Source organism: Chiloscyllium plagiosum, unplaced genomic scaffold (assembly GCF_037043375.1).
Source record: "Chiloscyllium plagiosum isolate Xiang-an unplaced genomic scaffold, Cpla_swu_hap1 HiC_scaffold_15, whole genome shotgun sequence".
Lineage (NCBI taxonomy): Eukaryota > Metazoa > Chordata > Chondrichthyes > Orectolobiformes > Hemiscylliidae > Chiloscyllium > Chiloscyllium plagiosum.
The window spans coordinates 33,696,046-33,718,236 of NW_028270153.1; the positions used below are offsets into that span (position 1 = coordinate 33,696,046).

The window sequence follows — 22,191 nt, forward strand, 5'->3', positions numbered from 1 at the left end:
AGAAAAGCAAATGGAACATTGGAAAACTCATAATTAGGATGTCAAATCGAAGGTTGACCTTTCTTGGAAAAGGGCTGGAGCATAAAAGTAAGGAATTTTTCACAACTGTACTGGGGATTGATAAAATCATATCCAGAGCTTCTGGTCTCCTTTGGAAGAAATTTCTTAAAGGTTTCCTAGTTTGATTTCCTGGGGTGAAGGTATTAACTTATGAGAAAAGGTTGGGCAGTTGGGTCGATAGTTATTTGAGTTTGGAAGACTGAGGTCATCCTACTGAAAAGTATCAGATTCTGAGGGGATTGACCAGATAGATGCTGAAAGGAAATTAAAATAACAAAGGATTGCAGATGTTGTAAATCTGAAACAAAATCATAAATTGCTGGAGAAAACACAACAAGTCTGCCAGTATTTGTGGTCAGAAAGCAGAGTTAAGGTTTCGGGTCCAGTGAACCTTCTTGAGAACAGTTCTGGTTTATCAGCAATTGCTGTAGATGCTGAGAAGATGCTTTCCCACAGAAGCAAATCCAGAACTGGGTGATTTGGAGATGCCGGTGTTGGACTGATGAAGGAGCATTGCTCCGAAAGCTAGTATGCTTCCAATTAAACCTGTTGGACTATAACCTGGTGTTGTGTGATCTTTAACTCAGAACTGGGTGTGCACAGTTTCACAATAATGGAGCTCTCATTTGAATTGGACATGAGAAAGAACTTTTCTCAGAGGTTAATTAATGTCTAAATTCTTTATCCCAATGGAGGCTGCATCTTTGAATATTCTGAAGGCTGAGTCAGACAAATTTTACAATGTAGTCAACTTTTATAGGGGCTGACAAGTAAGTGGAATTGAAGCCCCAGAATCAAATCAGCCATGAATGTATTGAATGGTAAAGCAGGGTCAAAGCTTTCAATGGTGTATTCCTGCTCCTACATCTTATGTTCTTTTCATATTAAGTATTCTGATCCCAATGAAGTTCTTTTTATTTAAAAAAAAACTGCTTAGACATGTTATGAAGCAATTCCTAGGCAGGGAGAACTTGAACTTATAGTCCAGTGGTAGGGAGACCACTAATCCACCATGAAACCCCTTCTAAAAATGATTTGGAGATGCCGGTGTTGGACTGGGGTGTACAAAGTTAAAAATCACACAACACCAGGTTATAGTCCAATAGGTTTAATTGGAAGCACACTAGCTTTCGGAGTGCCGCTTCTGAGCACCGCACAACCATCTGATGAAGGAGCGGTGCTCCGAAGGTTAGTGTGCTTCCAATTAAACCTGTTGTATTATAACCTGGTGTTGTGTGATTTTTAACCTTCTAAAAATGTTTATGTTAACTTTTGATTTTGGAATATTAATTAGTGAGTTATCCCATCTACCTCTGTGTCCAGCCTTTAGTCACCGAATATTGCCTCATGAGGTTCAGTGCCACATTGTGCTTCGGAATGCTTCTGTGAAGGGTCTTTGGACATTTAATCATATTAAAGGTGTCATAAAAATATCCAAGTTTTTGTTGCAGTAAGAGGGTAGCAATCTCGCTGTATCCCTATTAGAGCATTTTGCTGTTTCAGGGTCCTGGCCTCAATCACTCCTCTTGGCAATTTGTTCCAGCTGTTAAATCTGTGTCTGTGCAAAGAAATAGCCTCTTGACATCTGTCCTAAATCTGCTTTTCCCAAGCCTGATCTCAGCTGAGTCTTTGAGTGTAATTCTCCTTTTGACCCTTAAACCCGTCAAAGTACTCAAAGAGCTAAACAGCAAACCATGGCAAAGGAGTTAATCTCATAAAATATTCATGACCGAAAATGGTGACAAACAGCAGTAAGTTACAAAGAGTTTCTTGTTTACTCAGAATAATAGAGCAGGAACTGGGTTAGTTAAGTCCTTGCTGGACAAGCAGTGTGGGGCTTATTCGTGATCTGTCCTGCAAATGTTGTGACTGCCGGCTGCCTTAATGCAATATCCCTATAGACTTCGGGGGATTTACTCAAACCCGGTGCTGCCATCTGCACCTAACTTCGGTGGATTTGAGTCCAGTGAATTGTGTTATGGATCAGACCAGACCTCCTTAAAATACATTAAGAGGATTGCTTAGACCCTAATGTTTTCTTATTTTAAAGGCAAATACCACGCATTTCCTTTCAGATGCCATTCAATTGGCCAAACTACCAGGTTTGTCAACTAATCAGCACCCTTTTCCTCTAGTATAAATTGTTATGATTGTTAGAAATTTAGTATTTGTGCTTTTGTCCTGATGAGTGCAAAATAAAGGCTTTAGCAACATCGTTTCAGTAATATTCAAGATTTGTTTCATCATGCAACTGATTTGACTTTGACAATTTTGCTCCAATGAAGTGGGTCTGTGCTGCTCAGAGCAAAGCTAATAAGGCACAAGCAAAATGCAGAAGGGGAAGATGGGCAGTGTAAAAATAATAAGTGCAGTTATCATACTCTGAAGTCGTGGAACTCAGTATTGAGTCCTAGAGACTGTAAAGTTCCTAAGTGGAAAATTAGGTATTGTTCACCCAGCCCATTTGAGCTTCATTGGAACACCATAGTAGGTCAAGAGTGGAAATATTAACAAGGGAGTGAGGTGATTTATTGAAATGGAAAGCTACTGGAAGTTTGGAAGTCATTCTTATTAATAGCTAGGAAGTGTTTCACAAAGCAGTCACCCCAATCTGTATTTGGTCTTTACAGTGAAAGTCTATATTATGATTAAAAGAACTACAAGTACAACATTTCTTCATCATTGGGGCCTTGGACAGTGAGGAAGGAGGAAGTGAATGGGTAAGTGTTAAATCCTCTGTGATTGCATGGGAAGGTGCCTTGGGGGGAGTGAGGAGGTGTTAGAGTGATGGAAGACTGGGCCAGGGTGTCAGAGAGGGAATAATCCCTGAAGAATACTGACAGTTTGGTGGGGGGGGGGAAGGGGGGAGGGGGGAGTGGGGAGGAGGTGGGGAGATGTTTTTGGTGGTGGCAGCCTGCTGGAGGTCCAAATGGCTGAAGATGATCTTTTGAATACAGGGGGTTCTTGGTGGCAAGTGAGGACAAGGGGAACCCTATTGTCCTTCCAATAGGAAGGGAAAGGGTGAGGGCAGAAGTGCAAAAGATGAGCCAGACACAGTTGAGGCCCCTATAAGCATGACTCCTGTATAAGGAAAAAGGAGGATATGTCAGAGGCAGCAGTGGAAGGTGACATTTAGATACTTTGCCTTTCCAGGATTATTTGAGGTATACCAAGCACTTCTTAGGTCCAAACGTGACAGCTTTGTCTCACTTGCGAGGTTGTGCAATGTATCATGATAGCCAGGTTTCCAGAATAACTCCAATACACTTCATTTTTGTGAACAAATGGCAAGGGCCCAATGTATGAGATTGCTGATAGATTAACTCATGGCAAAGAGCTTTGGAAATGAAATGGATAAAAATAGTAAACTACGATTCACATGCAGCCGTTGTGATATTCAGGAAAACCCTAAAGACTTCATAGACAGATACTTTTAAAGTGCTGTCACTATTGGAATGTTACGTGAGGGAGAACATTATTTGAACATAAACATGTGAGAAATAACAATAGGAATAGACCATATGCTCTCTCAAACCTGGTTGGCTGCACAGCAAGATGCTAACTGATTGGATTTTGGCCTTAACTCCACTTGCCTGCCTGTTCCCCATAACATATTCAATTACTCAGTCTGCACAGCACTCTAGGGTATAGAATTTCGGAGATTCATAGCCCTGTGAGAGAAGAGATTCCTCCTAATCTCCACCTTAAATAGGTCATTATCTTATATTGAAGCTGTGATCTCAGTTCTAGACTTCCTCTTTGAGAGTAACATTCTCACAGCATCTACCCTGTCCAATCTGTTCAAAAATTTATATTTCAATAGGTTCACCTCCTATTCATCTAAACTCTGATGAGAACTCCAATCTACCTAACCTTTCCTTATTAAATAAGCATTTCATTCCAGGAAACAAGTTCTCCAAACTACCTCCAATACAAGTGAATTATGCCTTAAACATGGAGAATGAAATTATGCCCAATATGCTAGGTGTGGCTTTATCAATGCCCTGTATAACTGTATCAAGACTTTCATACTTGTATATTCCATCTCTCCTGCAATAATGGCCAATATATCTTCTGAATAACTTGCATTCTAACTTTTTTGTTTGATTTATGTGAACATTCAGAATCTTCTCTGTTCTCAAATAAAAGTAAAATACGGCAGATACTGGAAATCTGCATTACACAGAATGCTGGAGAAATTCAGCAGGTCTGACAACACCTATGTGGAGAAAAAAATACAAAGTTAATGTTTGAAATCTGATAAGACACCTTCAGAACGTTTCTGTTCTCACTCTCTACTTCAATTTTTTTTATTTTTGGTTCCCCCACCATTATAGATATTAGATTAGATTACTTACAGTGTGGAAACAGGCCCTTTGGCCCAACAAGTCCACACCGACCCACCCAGACCCATTCTCCTACATTTACCCCTTCACCTAACACTATGGGCAATTTAGCATGGCCAATTCACCTAACCTGCACATTTTTGGATTGTGGGAGGAAACCGGAGCACCCGGATTCTTCTCAAAGTATATTCCATCTGCCAAATTTTTATCCACCCACTTAACCTATCCGTACCACTTTGCAGACTATTTATTTCCTTTTCATAACTTGTTTTCCCAGCGATATTCATAGTCAGCAAACTTAGCTACATTAAAATTGGTCATTTGATTCAACTCATTAATAAGGATTCTTAATGGTTGAGACCTCAGCATTGACCACTATTAAGTTTACCAATCTAAGAATCACCCGTTGATCCATAGTCTGTTTCCTGTGAGTTAAGGGGTAGCACAGTGGCATAGCATGTTGACTCAGTGGTTAGCACTGCTGCCTCATAGCACTAATGACCCTGGCTTCAATTCCAGCCATGGGTGACAGTCTGTAGGGAGTCTGCATATTCTCCCTGTGTCTGTGTGCCTTCCTCAGGTGTTTTTTTTACCCACAGTCCAAATATGTGCAGGTCAGGTGGATGGCCATACTAAATTGCCCATTGTGTCCAGGGGTGTGCAAGCTAGGTGGATTAGGCATGGGAAATGCAGCTACAGGGATAATCTGGGTGGGATGCTCTTCAGAGTATTGATGCAGACTTGATGAACTGAATAGCCTCTATCTGCACTCTAGGGATTCTATGCTTTATTTCTTTATTCCCTACTTAAAACTAACGTTTGGCACTGGAAAAGCACAGCAGGTTAGGCAGCATTTGAGGAGCAGGAGAGTCGACTTTTCGAACATAAGCTTTTCGAAAATCAGGAATGAACCTCTGACATCATCAGCCTCTGACATACTCTTGCAACCATAGTATATACATTCCTGATGAAGGGCTTATGCCCAAAATGTCGACTCTCCTGCTCCTTGGATGCTGCCTGACCTGCCATGCTTTTCCAGTGCCACATTTTTGGACTCTTGACTCTCCAGCATCTGCAGTCCTCACTTTCTCCTTAAAACTAAGGAGGTCTGCAATGTGTAACTTTTAATCTTCTTTCATATGTTTTATGTAATACTATAATTACTGCAATATTTAACTTTTAACTTTGTTCTTTCTTTCTATCTTATTCTTAAGATTCTGCACCTCGGTACTATACCTAAGATGTTGCCTTGTGTGCCAACATTTCACAGCTTTCACTTTACTCCTGTACTTGAGTACACGTAACAATAAAATCAAAATCGATTCAAATGATGAGTCAATCCTTGAACCATTCTATTACCCCTGACATGATGAGCTCTGATCTTGTGCAATAATGTTTTGTTGCATTTATTGAATACCTTTTTTGAGATCCAAGAGATCTACATCTCCTGCTTGCCCTCTGCCCAGCCTGTTTCCTATCTCTTCATGGATCTCTAATATATTGATCAAACAAAATTGCCCTTTCACAAAACCATGTTCACTCTGATGCATTACCTGCAGAGTTTTCTAAATATCCTGGTACTACTTAGAGTCATAGACTTGGACAGCATGGAAACAGACTCTTCAGTCCAACTCAGCCATACCAACCAGATATCTTAAATTAATCTAGTCCCATTTGCCAGCATTTGGCCCAAATCCCCCAAACCCTTCCTATTCATAACCATCCAGATGCCTTTTAAATGTTGCAATTGTACCAGCCTCCACCACTTCCTCTGGCAGCTCATTCCATACGTGCACCACTCTCTGCATGAAAATGTTGCCCTTTAGATCCCTTTTAAATCCTTTCCCTTTCACCTTAAACCTAAGCCCTCTAGTTCTGGACTCCTCCACTCCAGGGAAAAAATCTTGGCTATTCATTCAATCCATGCCCCTCATAAATTTATAAACCTCTATAAGATCACTCCTCAGCCTCCTACACTCCAGGGAATATAGCCCCAGCCTATTCTGCCTCTCACCATAACTCAAACCGTCCAACCCTGGCAACATCCTTGTAAATCCTTTTTGACCCCTTTCAAGTTTCACAACATCCTTCCTATAGCAGGGAGACCAGAATTGTACGGAGTATTCCAAAGGTGTCCTAACCAATATCCTGTATAGCTACAACATAACCTCCCGATTCCTATACACAATGCTCTGACCAATAAAGGCAAGCATACCAAATACCTTCTTCACTATCCTATTTACCTGTGCCTCCACTTTCTAGGAGCTATAAACCTGTACTCCAAAGTCTCTTTGTTCAGCAGCACTCCCCAAGCACTGCCCAATTATATGTATGTCGTGCTTTGATTTGCCATTCCAAAATGCAGCACCTCACATTTATCTAAATTAAACTCCATCTGCCATGCCTTGGCCCATTAGCCTATCTGATTAAGGTCCTGTTGTACTCTGAGGTAACATTCTTCACTGTACACGACACCTCCAATTTTGGTGTCATTTGCAAACTTACTAACCATACCTCATATGTTCACATTCAAATTAGTTATAAAAATGATGAAAAGCAGTGGACCCAACAATAGATTCCAGCATTTGCTGAATGAAGTTGTTGGATGTCAGGAAACATCAGTCACTTCAGAAGCACTGAATACTTTTATCCAACTTTTATTATTGAAAATAACTTTTTAATTCATAAACATTTAATAGTACAGTTTGAAAAAATGTACAGGTTTGTGCTCTGAGTATTGTTTTTCTTGACTTCATTAAATAATTAAAACTACAAGAAGATTTACTTATTTATCTCTTCTTTTGGCACCACTTTACCTTCACCCTTGTGTTATGGAATTGAATGAGAGTATGTTCACTTTAAAATAGAGAGTTTTTCAGAAATTTGGAGTGAATTTGAAGTTTTTACTCAGCTGCCTGAATGGAATGGCTGGGAAACAGATTGTTCCAAAACAGATAAATGTAACAATTGGCTGTTAAATGGATATCTGAGTTTTGTTTGCTGTTTTGACTACAAATCAAATTTAACCAATTAATTTAGGATATGCTCAGGTAATAAAACCCAGTTGAGTTTGAATTTATTGTTTTGACAACATTGGATCAATGAGAGGATATGCTGTTAGGGAATATGAAAAATGTGGGCATTTTGAAAATTGGTTCAAGAAACTACTACCTGACAGCACAACAACTGCCATAGAGCCAGAGTGCTGAACGCCCATCTAATATCTTGCTCTCAAAGAAATTAGAAGGTACTCTATATCAAAAGGTACCTTTTCCTTAAAACATACTTGCACTAAAAAGAAAGAAGGGAGATTAGCAGACGGAAGATTGAAGGCAGCGGAGAAGACAGAGACTGTCAGGATTTGAGATTAAGTTAATGTAATATTTAATAATTGTGCTATTGGAACACCATGTTAATAGAATTGTGTTCAGTTAGGGGAAAGAGTGTTCAGTTTGTTAATAGTTCTGTTTGGCGTTTTGTTTTAGCTTTAGATTTAGATTATTTAGTGTGGAAACAGGCCCTTCGGCCCAACAAGTCCACACTGATCCTCTGAAGAGCAACCCACCCAGACCCATTCCCCTACATTTACCCCTTCACCTAACACTACGGGCAATTTAGCATGGCCAATTCACCTAACCTGCACATTTTTGGACTGTCTGGGAGGAAACCGGAGCACCCGGAGGAACCCACACAGACACGGGGAGAATGTGCAAACTCCACACAGACAGTTGCCTGAGGCGGGAATTGAACCTGGGTCTCTGGTGCTGTGAGGCAGCAGTGCTAACCACTGTGCCACCTGTTAAGAAAATAAATTGTTGCTTTTCTTTAAATAGTGGAATTTAGGAGTCCTATGTTACTTATTCACATTTTAATGGCTTACGAGGTGAGGTGGGGTTTTCTGGGTGCTTGATTTTAATTAACAGAGGGATTCGACCTCCATGTCACAACACTTGAGCCCATGAAGGTACTGAATATGATTTATGCTGTGAAGAAAGATGTAATGAGGCAAGGGAGGGTGTAATGGTGAATCCTCATTTGGATTTTGTGGCTTCTTGTGATCTGATATTTAAGGCTTTTGCCACTGAAAGTAGTTTGATGGCACAAGTGGTGAATCATGAATTGTGATTGGAACTTCAAGACAGGGTAGAGAAATTCGTATGAAATGGACCTTATTACTGTTGTTGTAACTGTGGGTGGAATTCTGTTGTTTTGGTGGCTAGGTGTGGAGACTGAGGAGTAGGATGTACCTCTGTTTGGAGGCAAGTTTGGTTTTCTTGCATCATTTCTCTCACCTCATTGATTATGCATATGTAGGTAAATTACCAATTACCAAAGACAGGCACACCATGACCCTAATCCAGGTTTCATATGCAAAAGGCACTTGACAGCATTTTACTCTCAGTAATCCAGGAGTATCACTTGACTTCTGCTGATGGAGCCCACCTGGAGATGTCAGACCAGGCAAAAAGTAGCATCCATTAGAAATTCTTCTGAAGGCTGACCAGGAGAGAAACAAAGCTTTTTCTCCTATGAATTAGAAGGCAATATAAGCTCATCCTGACCAATGAAGGTAGCCCAGACAGAAGTGGCTGTGGAGGTCAGTGTTTGTTGGTGGCTCAAGAGAACATGGTTCCACTACTGCAAGAGAAAGAATGATTTACTGCACTCTGCCACAGTATATACCACTGTCTGTGCAATGCTTCATTCGCACAGGAGAGTGAGTTATCAGTGTATGGTTGTCATGCAGAGGACCGTCACACACAATTGCTAGGCATCTTTATCAGACAGCTCAAGCGTAATCAGTGTATATCAATTCATTGCACTGACCAATGTAGCATGATTGGAACTGCAGTGATGTTGCCTCTCACACATCTCTTAGCTCTGATGACAGATCAGTGAGCTGATGGACCGTGAGCTGCTGAACGTTATAGTTCCTTTCACATTTTAGTTCTGAACCTTGACAGAAAACGTTAAGGTATAGGTTCTCTTCTGAATATATTTTGAGCAGGTTAGACTAGATTTTTCTTTATTCCAGATTTTTACTGAATTCAAATTTCATCATCTGCCATGATGGGACTTTGAACCTGTAACTCCAGGATAGGAACCTGCAGTTCTAGATTACTATTGTAGTAACATTACCATATACCAATGCCTTAAAAAATACAAATGTGAGTCACTTCATCTAAATTCTATAAATAGCTATCTAGATATGGAGAGCAGTAATGTTACTTCAAATTAAATCTACATGCCATTTGAATCGGAGATTAAATTATTATCAAATCAACCGACATTGATCTGCATCCAAAAGATAATACAGATATGTGATCAAGGACACCTCTCATTCTAACCAATTACCTAAGTTTAATTTTTAAACATCAACACACCAGTGAACTGCTGAGAAACATAATGTAAAAAGTCCACCATGAATCAATAGGCTTTGAAATTCCCAAATTTACAGTTTGCACTTTTTAATTATTTGAAAATCCACTACTTTCCATTATCTAACTAAATAATTCCAAAAATAAGCTGCGACTAGATTTTATTGTAGAATGGCAGACAGCAGGGTAAGGTGGGGTCATCAAATTGGACACATCGTGTAGTTTTGGTCTGACAGTACAAATATTGCCTGGCAGTACAAAAGTGAAATGTTCTCAAAAAGGGGACAAGAAGTTGAAACGTCTTGTTTTGCATGAAACGATTTTGAAAATGGAGACACCATTTTATACAGGATAAATACATTGTCATAATGACATCCACTCTTTCAGGTCTGACAAGTGTGAGACAAAAAGCAGTGGATTTTCATCTCTCCTTACTTAAGAAAGGATGCAACTATATTGGATGGAGTTCAATGGAGGTTTACTAGGCTAACACCTGGACTGAGAAGGTTGTCTCATGCGGAAATTTGGACATGCTGGGCCTGTTTTCAGTACAGGTTAGAAGAGTAAGGAGTGATTTTATTTAATTTTATAACATTTTGAATCATGCAAATTTTGAGAAGACTTATAGCTTAGGTTGGAGAAAGTAAGGACTGCAGATGCTGGAGATCAGAACGGCTTATGCCCGAAACATCGATTCTCCTGCTCCTTGGATGCTGCCTGACCTGCTGCACTTTTCCAGCAACACATTTTTCAGCTTATAGCTCAGGTTGTTGATAAGTATGTAAGTTAGCTCGCTGAGCTGGAAGGTTTGTTTTCAGGTGTTTTGTCACCATGACTAGGTAACATCACCGGTGAGAGTCTCCAGTGAAGCGCTCCTGGTATGTCCTGCCTCTCTATTTATAGGTCTTGGTTTCTTAAGATGGGTGATGTCATTTCTGGTTCTTTTTTCAAGGGAAGGTAGATGGAATCTAAGTCCATGTGTTAATTGATGGAGTTCTGGTTAGAACGCCATGCCTCTAAAAATTCTTGTGCATATCTTTATTTCACCTGATCTAGGATGTGTGTGTTGTCCCAGTCAAAATGGTGTCATTCTTTGTCTATATGTATGTAAACTAGTATAGTGGGTTGTGTCTTTTAGTGGCTAGTTTGTGTTCATGTATCCTGGCGACAGGTTTCCTGCTCGTTTGTCCGATGCAGTGTTTTTTGCAGTTCTTGCATGATATCTTGTAATATACAATGTATTCAAGAAAAACGGGTATCCAATATATACAATCCTCCTATTCCTCAGAAACAAACCCAAACAAGCATGTAAAAACTATAGCCACATTACCTTCCATCAAAAATATCAGAAATGATTTCCAGACTACTCAGACCCCTTGGCATCATTTTCGATTAGATTACTTACAGTGTGGAAACAGGCCCTTCGGCCCAACAAGTCCACCGACCCTCTGAAGAGCAACCCACCCAGACCCATTCCCCTCCATTTACCCCTTCACCTAACACTATGCGGAATTTAGCATGGCCAATTCACCTAACCTGCACATTTTTGAGGAAACCAGAGCACCCAGAGGAAACGCACGCAGACAAGGGGAGAATGTGCAAACTCCACACAGACAGTTGCCTGAGGCGGAGATTTGAACCAAGGTCTCTGGTGCTGTGAGGCAGCAGTGCTAACCACTGTGCCACCGTGCTGCCCATCATGGTAGCCCACAAAGCTACCAATACACTTAAACAGCGACTGATAACCTAAAGGATCCATTATATACTACCAGCAAAACTAACATCATTTACAAGATACCATGCAAGAACTGTAAAAAACACTATATCGGACAAACAAACAGGAAACGTGCCACCAGGATACATGAACACCAACTGGCCACCAAAAGACAGGATCCACTATCACTAGTTTCCATACATACAAACAAAGAAGGACACCACTTTGACTGGGACAACACATACATCCCAGGACATGCGAAACAAAGATACTCATGAGAATCCTTACAGGAGTAGCATTCCAACCAGAACTTCATCAATAAATGCATCGATTTAAATCCCATTCACCTTCCCTTGTAAAGAAGAACTGGAGAAGACATCACCTATCTTAAGAAACCAAGACATATATATATAGGGAGAGGGAGAGGGAGAGGGAGAGGGAGAGGGAGAGGGAGAGGGAGAGGGAGAGGGAGAGGGAGAGGGAGAGGGAGAGGGAGAGGGAGAGCGAACCACCAGCGCTTCATGGAGACTCTCACTGATGATGTTACCTAGTCATGGTGACGGAATGACTGAAAACAAACCTTCAGCTCAGTGAGCTAACTTACATACTTATTTTGAATCATCTTGACAAAATGGGCGTGAAGCAGATGTTTACTGTTGCAAATCAGGGAGTGGTCCTTTCTTTCCATGAGGGAAGGGAATTCTTTTCTCTCTCTCAGAGGGTTGTATGCATAGGAAATGTTCTATATGAAACTTTCTTATATAAAACTTTCTAATATGACACTTTCTACCTCAGAAGATGGTGGAGGCAGAGTCGTTGAATATTTTTAAGCAGGGGAATCAAACATTATCGGGGATGGATGGGAATTTGGAACACAAACACAAGTAGACTTGAAGGGCTGAATGGCCTACTTCAGCTCCTCATTCGAACGTTCATATGTTAGTATTGCCATTTCTTCTTCTTCTCACCTTGCTGCCATCTTAAATACAACATGTGAGATGTTGGTGGCCTGCCTGTTTGTGGGCCATTTAATGACCAATTAAGGGCCTCTCCCCACTTCTGCTGCTTGATGGGCAGACGTCAATGTCAATTGTGAAATCATATTGCTCTCATTGCTTGGGCTGCTGTCAGACAAGGAGAACAAGGGTACCCTCTCCCACGATCAACAACACCATACCACTCTATGCACACACACACACACACCATGTTGGTATTTCCCTGCTCTTTGTCCTGTCCTGGAGGACTATTCACCCGTAGCACCCAGGCCAAAGAAGCTTTTTATCTGTCACTAAGTAGCTATTGCAAAAGAATTACCTTGGAAGGAAACAAGGAAACAACCAGGCTCTAATTGAAGTGGGTGAATTTGGTTTCTAATATTGGGCTGACTAAAGTCAAAGTCATGTTATTTTCTTTTCAGTTTACTGTTCCTCAAACTTGAACTCTTAAAAAGACAGGCCAAAGTTTATTTATAGCAACGATACAATGCTGTATTAGAATCCGTATAGCTTCACAATCACAAGTAATTGTTGCTGCTGCAAAGATCCCCCTCCCCCTAAATTATTACTCAGAGTTGTCAAATACATTTTACAACAGCTGTATTCCAGCAATAAAAATATCCTTTGGTATTTTAAATAAATATAGAATACTTAAAATGCACACAGGCTGGGCATTTGATTATATCTCAGAAGTTGCTTAGGTTGGTATCACTCTATATGTTCACACGTCCCACATTCACACTTTCACTGGTGCTTTCACATGTCCTATAATTAGAGTTTAATGTTTGCTGTGGAATTTTGAAACCATAACATGTCTCGGATTTTCAGGGTAAGGAAAACCCATAAATCAGTTGACCTCGTGCACAACACAGGAATTGATGTCCTAAATTGAAACTGTGTTAACATCAGTATGAACTCTGAGAAAGGAGGTTTCAGGTCATATCTTTGTCATCTATCCAACTCAAACACTGCCCAGCAGCTTCATTCCTATCAAGAAGGATCAGCAGTTCTCCATTAGATTGTCATACCATTGCTAAACTGGGAACAAATGCAGAACTGTCGTAAGAGCATTGAGACAGAAAGTTCCAGAAAGTCAATACCTATATTTCTTTACTATTTTTAAGTCTTCAATATTAAACCTTTGATGAGAAATGACTGTGGTTTAGTTCTTTAAGTAAATTTAATGTAAATGGAAGGCTTGGATTATAGGTAACATCAACTCTTTCCTTAACCAGCAAAATTTCAGCTCTCCCTTGGCAGAATCTGTTCTTTGAGTCTGATTACAACCATTAATACTCTACTTTTTACTAATGATCTCTTCATTTTTCAATCATTTACTCTGGTTTCTCACAAAAACCACCAGTTTCAAAGTTACTAATCCTCTTCAGTTGCTATTTAATTTCATTACGAACTCTAATGTTTGCTATTTGACTTTTAGGCCTTCAAACTGTTCCATATCTTCCGTAACCATTTATTTCTGGCATTTCCTTTCTTTATTAATATCTAAACAACTTTGGGAACAACACTAAGAACTTCATTTACAAGTTCTTTACGATTCTTCCTTTTGTTTCACTGCTCACTTCAACCTGGAAATTAATAACTTATTCCTCCATTTGCTAGCTGCCAGAAGATGTGTGAAGCAAAATTGCAAAAAACAATTGGCTAAACAAACAAGCCAGTTGGTAATACTGCCAAGTTACTGTGGACTCTTGGAAGGTTCACTTTCTCTTCCTTAGCATAGTCCTTTTGCATCCTACTCAAAACTGTGCATACATTCTCAGTCCATAATGTTCTGGGCTACTGATGTATTAATACTGGTAAATGCTCTTTATAATGCAATAACATAGGAACAGAAATGGACTAAGGTGCAGGAGCTTAGCACTTTGACTCTACTCTGCCATTCAATAAAATCATACCATGGCTGATCTGATTGTGTTTTCAACTCCACTTTCTTGTCAATCTCCCACAATCAAAAATCTGTCCCACTTACCTACCTTAACTACATTCAATGACCTAGCCTTTACAGCTATCTAGGTGACAAAATTCTTCAGACATAATAATATAGTTTTGTGAACCTCCTTGTATTCATGTTTAAGGGGAGACCTAATACTTTTAAACTGTGTTCCCTAGTTCTAGTCTCTCCCGAAAGATGAAAGATCCTCACTACATTGACTCTCTCAAGTTCCCTCAAGATCTTATATGGTTGAATAAAACTGCCTCATTCTTCAAAACACGAATGGATTTAGGCCAAAACTGTTCAACTTTTCTTCATATGATAAGCTCTTTATCCTAGGAATGAGGCACATGAAACCTTCTCCTCCAGCAACGTCATTTTTTAAAATAAGTTGATCAAAATTCTGCACAGGACACCAGATATGGTCTCACCAAGACCCTGTAAAGCTGCAGGAAACCTTTGTTTTAAAATCCCTTCCACTTGCAATAAACAACATTCCATTTGCCTCCTAATCACTTGCTGTACTCGCAAAGTATCTTTTTGTGGCTTATGTACTAAGATATCCAAATGCTTTTGTATCACTGAGTTCTGCAGTTTTTCAGACTTAAATAGTACGCTGCCTTTCTATTCTTCCTTCTTGAATGCACAATTTCATGATATTTTCTACATTATATCTGCCAAAACTTTTGACCACTTACTTAACTGATCTATATTGCTTTATAGGTTCATTACCTCCTCTTGAAAACTTATTTTCCTACCTATATTGGTGTCACTGACACACTTAGCTACCAAACCTTCAGATCCTTCATCCAAGCCATCAGTATAGATTGTAAATAGTTGATGCCACAGCTCTAATTCCTGAGGTACTCCCCTTCATAGAGTCTCCTAACTAAAAAAATACCCATTTATCCCTATTTTGCTACCTGTGAACTAATCATTCATATACCCATGATTTCATGCAGTAAACTTTGATGAGGCACTTTATCAGATGCCATTTTGGAAATCCAAGTATACCCATCTAAAGGTTCTCCTTTATCTAGATAACTTGTTATTCCGCAATGAACTTCAATAAATTAGTTGAACACAATTCTTCTTTCACAAAACTATATTGACTCTGCTTGGTTCCGCTCCATTTTTTAAAAATATCCTTCTATAACCTCCTTAATAATGGATTTACACAAATTTCTTTAGTGGGTCGTACGTTCATTGACTCATAGTCTCTGGCTTTCAATCTCCTTTCCTGAACTAAGTTATTGGATTTATTAATTTCCAATCTGCTGCCACTCTTCTGGAATTAAGAAATTTAGGAGGACTGTCTCTGTAGACACTACATTTGAGACCAGAGGATGGTAACTATCAACTTCTCATCAAGCCATTGGGTGGCACGGTGGCTCAGTAGTTAGTACTGCTGCTTCACTGCGCCAGAGGTCTGGGTTTGATTCCCACCTCAGGCAACTGTCTGTGTGGAGTTTGCACATTCTCCCTGTATCTGCATGGGTTTCCTTTGGGTGCTCCAGTTTCCTCCCACAATCCAAAGATGTGTAGGTCAGGTGAATTGACCATGCTAAGTTTCCCATAGTGTTAGGTGCATTAGTCAGGCGTAAATGTAGGGTAATGGGTCTGGCTGGGTTACTCCTAGGAGGGTTGGTGTGGGCTTGTTAAGCTGAAGGGCCTGTTTCCATACTGTATGGAATTTAATCCCCAGAACTAGTCAGCCTATACCTCCAACAGTTTTCCCAGTACTGTATTTTCTGGTCATGATATTTATTTTAAATTCTTGCCTTCAATTCACCTCTTGAGTTTCAAGTACTTCGGAGAAGTTTTCTAAATTGTCTACACTCAAAACAGCCACAAAATACCAATGTAACACTTGCACCATTTCCTGGTTTTCCGTAATTAACTTCCCAGATTCAATCTCCACAGAAGCAATACATGTTTTAGGCATAAAAACAGAAATTGCTGGAGAGAAACAGCAGGCCTGGCAGCATCTGTGAAGAAAGAAGTAGTTAACATTTCAAGTCCAACATGACTCTTCTTTAAAACCAGAAGAGTCACATTGGCCTCATAACATTCACTTTTCTCTGCGCAAATGCTGCCAAACTTGCTGAGTTTCTCCAGCAATTTTAATACTTCCAGAAACGCTTGCTATCTATTTTTATACTTCTAACTAGTTTTCTCTCATACTCTAATTTCTCTCTCCCTTTCCTTTGTCATTCTTTTCTTAAAATCTATCCGATCGTCAGACCGAACAATAACTTTCTTAGATTTGTGTAGTGTTTCTTTCCATTTGATATTATTGTTAACTTCTTTATTTAGCCATAGAAGAAGCATTCTTCTACAGACTTTCTTTCACTAGGCCAAATCTTTGCTGAGGTGTATGCGTACCTTCTTAAAAGGTCTGTTACTGTATTTCTTTTGCCACTATATTTCTATTATTTTACCTTTTAACCTGGTTTCCTTGTTCATCATTGCCAATTCTACTCCATAGCCTTACCTAAATCTTTATTTAGGTTTAAAATACTACCCTAGATCCACACTTCTCATCTCAATCTTAATGTGAATTTCTAACATTATGATTGCTCTTGCCCAGAGGTCCTTATCATGAGGTTATTGATTAATCTTGTCTCAATACACAATACTAGGTCTAGAATAACCTGCAGTCATTGGTGCTGAACAAGCTGCACTAAGAAATTGTTCTAAATCTATTATTTCCTTTTCCAGGCTATCAATTTTTGCCAATCTGACTTGCTCAATTTATATCTGGATTAATTGTACATATTATTGCAGTATCATGGTTACATATGACTACCTTGCCTCATACTGGTATCCAATAACCCCAACATGTTACAGCTACAACACATCACCTGGCCCGCTATCCATATTATGTGTTGATTAATTTATCAGAGTAAACTTTACCATCAATAAAACCTTAGAATTATTAATAAATAACCTGAGTTTCAGAAGGTAAATTAAAAATATGGTCACCAACTAATCACTAATGTGTTTCTCTGTGACATCACATGTTGGCTTTCTTAGAATGCTGTCCATCGACTCTGGAGTCACAGTTTGGCCAGAATGTTTTAAAGGTGGCCACTCCTTTTCCCCATATCCCTTTGAATGGTGTCCCACTGCTTTATCCCTATGTGCTTTATTAAAATGGTATTTCTTCACTTTCACTCCTTGTGTACTTCTAATGGGATCCTTCTGCTGTTACTCTTCAGGTTCTTTTAACTGATGCCCCACTTTTTAAGCAATGTCACTGAGCACCCTTTCCATCTGCTGTTTTGAATGCTGTCCCATTATACCATAATAACACAATTATTTCCAATGTTAATCCATCACTTGCTGAAGCACCACCTCATACTTGTCCTTATTTACAAATCTTCTATGGACATTTGTAGTCACCCCTTGTTTACAGGTGAATCCGGATATTCCTTTGATTCTAGATTCCTGGAGTTCCTCATCTGCTGTCAGTGCATTTCACTTTCTCATTTCTCCCCTCTGGCAATCTCACTATGATTGGGTGGAAAGCAAAGATAGAAATCCCATAATTCTCTGATTTCCCAGCTGGCAACTTGGACTTAGAATATTCAATCTTCTGTATCTAACTAACAAAATATTAATAAATAAAGATTATGTTCTTTAAGTAGTTAGAAACTGTACAATCTAATTGGCAAAAGACACCTAATGACGTTCATTTAATAGTCTTCTGATCAATATATTAGCCGAGGCAATTTAAAGAAAATGGATTCATTTTTTTTCATTGGGATGACTGACAAATGGTGTATTAAAGATTCATGCACTATTTAAATTTTATTTTGAGAAATTAACTGTTTGACTGTTGTTTCCAAACTGATCAAATATGTAATGGTGGATAACAGAATGGGCTGGTGATCATTCTGCTGCTGCTTCACAACTTCTGTTACTCATCAAATTTTCTAAATGACAAAGTATGACAAGAAATAAATCAAATTGTAACAAGCAGTAAACCATAATTGGCTGCACATGAAATTTAAAGAAAATTGAATTTCATTATAAAAGTAAGGGCATTGTACTGTTTAGTTCAGCCAATTCTAACTGATCAGCAATGCTCCTTAAAAGGTTCTTGTCTTAAGTGTGCACATACCTTAAACCAGGCATTATCAGCATTTGGCCATCCTTCAGTTAGATTGGCGCATGGAATTCTCTCCTCCCTACATTCTTTTCGAGATTTTGTTGCTTCACACTCTGTGATAGATTTCAGGCTGCCTTGTATCGCAGAACTGTGATTCTGGAATGTGAAACAGATTAAAGGATGTTGTCAACATCTGATTACCATTTTAACAAGAAAGGCATTATGCCAGAAGGGGGGAAAAATGAGATTTGCAAATAAGCTTGCATTTTAAACCATAAAGAAGTGATAAAATATAAACACATTTTAATTTAGAACTACACAATTTAGTTTTTGTGTTTTATAATCTTCATTGTCTGTTTTAATGCAATAGATTCAAGAAGATGTTCTAATTCCGAAATACAGAAGGCAAACATTTCCTCTTGGCCATTTCTAAAAATGCATCTTACTTACAACCTGGCAGTATACACATAACTATGTGTTAGTAGGAGAATAGGCAAATTGTTCTGTTTGGGCTGATCCATACACTATAGTTCAAGCTTAAAACTGTTTTCCCAAATGGAAATTCAATCTGCTGAATGAATAAATTCAAGTATTGATAACCTATCATCAGGGATGTATGTGTTTTTGCTAATTAATCATTATAGAGTTGTACCCCTATCTTAGAATTTTAAATAAATCATGTTCCATACTGAATGAAGCATTTGTTAAGGTTTAAGCCAATTCACCCTTTATAGAGGAACTGAGGAAGAAAGACATTTCTTCTCAGTGAAGTAAAAAGACATCACTGTAACCAGTTTGTTATGGATAATGGTTATTTAAAAAGTAAGAACGGCAGAAAGTCCAAATGTAAAAAGACCACGTCATTGTCTGAATTCCTCTGACAGGTGTTGTCATTTGTTCAATTAAGTAGTTGCAATGGAAATGACAAACACATTCCCTGGTGAGCCTGTAGTAAGATGACAAAGGAATGTTTTTTGCATTTCAGAGACCTTTGATATGATTCATTCAATCTGATATATCTATCTGAGGATTATTGCAGAAAAACCATTTTGAGAGCAGAGACGTAAACATTTAGCGGATAACTCAATAATATGTTGCTTTGGGATATTAGATGTCATGGTTTTAAGACATGAGTGTGTAATATATCACCCATGACCAATGGCTGGGGATGAGAATACAATTTCTTTCAAAGTATCAGTTACATTGTGTGTACTATGTTTGTGCACATCAAGACTGCTAAAGTAATCTTGATGCCATCATATATCTCCAACTTGAAACAACCAGACACCTTACAATTTGTTTGGTACCGCCGTTGAAAGGTTGACATGGTCTATAATTGTATATTTACATTGAACAAAAATGAATTAATTTGTGAAAGAGTACAGATTTGTAATTTTAAGTAAAGAGAGAAATGATATACCTTAGTCTGTAAAAAGGTAGGTTTTTCTTCAATTCTTAATGGTTTCCCATAGTTTCTGGGTCCTGGTAACAACACACAACCATTTGTTACATTTGTTCTTGGTTGTTGTTCCTGTACACCCTCCAGATTGAACGTCTTTTCTTTCTTCTTCATTTTTCGAATTGAGGCATATTCTGGTGCGTCCATGTTTCCCGCTGGCTCCTGCAAACCTTGTGCAAGTTGTCTTTGAGGCATGAAAGATGCTTCCATTTCATTAGCTCTATATTCAGGTTTTGATTGCCTAACATGTTGATGATTATTATGATCCACTTCGTGCTTTGTTCCAACACTTTCATACAATGTGTCTTCAATAGAGTTCTCCTGACAAGGATATTTTTCTGCATTGGCATAGATACAATCCATATCAGCTGTTGTTCTCAAAGCAGGCAGGTTTCCTCCTTTGTAATTATTTCCAGGAAGTCTGGGTAACTCTCTGGTCTGTTGAATTCTTGAATTTCCCTCCTCACCTGCTTTGTCCTCTAAATGTTCTGCTTCTGGTAGATGTAGATAATCCATACTAGCTGACCAGCTTCTGAGGCCATCTACTCACAAAATGATAATACCAAATTATTATATCCAAAAACATAATACCGTGAGCAATTCTTTCTTACAATCTTTTAGGAAAAGAATTTATGTCAGACGTTATTGATACTTGTCCAGTAAATTTATCACTGGGACATCAAGCAGGGTTTTGGCAGGAGAGTATATGTAGGTATCCAAAATTTGAAGAAATATTTTGAGGAGATTTTTGAAAGTGGAATTTTGAAACAAAGCATGAAACAACATGTTGGAAAAAATTTCATAGAGGAGATTCAGACCAGTTAGAGTCCCAGGACTAGTGGTTAAGGGGACAGGGTGAGCATGTGGGAAAGGCAAGGTAGACATGGAGATGGGAAGCACAGACAATTGAACCAACTCATTGGTTAAGCAGCCAAAACCAAGTCATAACCAGTTTTTATCCAAAATGTCTTTGACAGTAACTGTTCAATCCTTTCAGGTGAAGGAAATTAAAATCAGGGCAAAGGGAGATGGAGCTATATCAATAAAATAATATATCTTATATATAAGTTGATTGACTGTGAATTTACTTTCAATTTTGTCATTGACTATTGCATCCTATCAAAGTCAGTTTATGTTGAGATGACATAGTCCAGTTAGCTCATTGGGTTGAATTTTACCAACATATCAGCTCAGAGTCAATTTTGGGGAATTTCCCAGAGGGTTTCCCTCTGTGAGCTCCAGCATATTATGTCACCCAATTCTTTGCTGCTCACCTCATTAAGTGAGCACTGCAGCTCATTGTGTCTGTCTCATTCTATCCCAGTGGCAGATGTACTCACCGCTGGCCAGATCTTCTGGGAGTTGTGCCACTGGTATCATACTTGAAAGTTCAGCCATGCAACAGCTCAATTGCTGTCAGCCCTTCACAGTGTGTGTGGTGTGGGGGAAATTAGAAAAGGCATTGCTTCTGAGGGCATCAAGGTGTACAGGTGAGACATCATTGGAAATAGAAGCTCTCACTTGTAAATGTATTGCTACTTAACGTTATCCCTGACTGAGCACCAGGAGTCAAGCTACAAAGTCTACCCCTCCTTAGTGCCATACTATCTTAGAACCCTGTCTAAGGGAGTCCTACTATTTCTCTAATGCCGAATGTAACATAACATCTTGTGTCAATGTTAAAGCATCACATGGTGAAAGCCTTCGAACAGTTGAAAATATTTACTTTTATTGAACACCTGACAAGGTGAAGACAAAAACAAAAAAAAACCCTATTACTTCTAAAAGATAAATGGGGTTGCTTGCTTTTCAAGCATCAACAGATTTACAGTCAGTGAACGATCAGTACATCCAACTCAGATCTACAGAAACCGGGCTTTAATATTATGTCCAATCTAGCTTGTTGCATCCGACTCATTGGCATTCTATCATGGTGAAGGGGAGGTTTTTCCTGCTCAATGTCCTCATCTTCCTCCTCAAAGTTGATGCCGCTCCCCAGTCCTTCAGCATCTACCATATCCTCTCTTTCCCAGCTTCCATTGTGCAGAGCATAGCAAGCTAGGGGTATGTAGCACATAGGGTCTGGATCATACTGCAATGCCCACCCCCACCTACAGATCAATGCAAGCATTGGAATCTCATGTTCAGCAATCCTATCAGCTGCCCCACCA

The 22,191-nt window shown here is 39.1% G+C and overlaps 1 protein-coding gene across 2 annotated transcripts in view; it reads right to left on the bottom strand.

The window, feature by feature from the left end:
* LOC122560140 (phosphoprotein associated with glycosphingolipid-enriched microdomains 1-like) overlaps positions 1-22,191 on the bottom strand; it is a 113,396-nt gene that overhangs the window by 20,506 nt on the left and 70,699 nt on the right. For both annotated transcript variants that reach the window (XM_043710433.2, XM_043710432.2), the window contains exons 5-6: positions 19,982-20,562; positions 18,574-18,717 (exon numbers count right to left, since the gene is read on the bottom strand). In XM_043710433.2, coding sequence (XP_043566368.1) covers positions 18,574-18,717; positions 19,982-20,562 — 725 coding nt within the window. The remainder of the gene's footprint in view (positions 1-18,573; positions 18,718-19,981; positions 20,563-22,191) is intronic.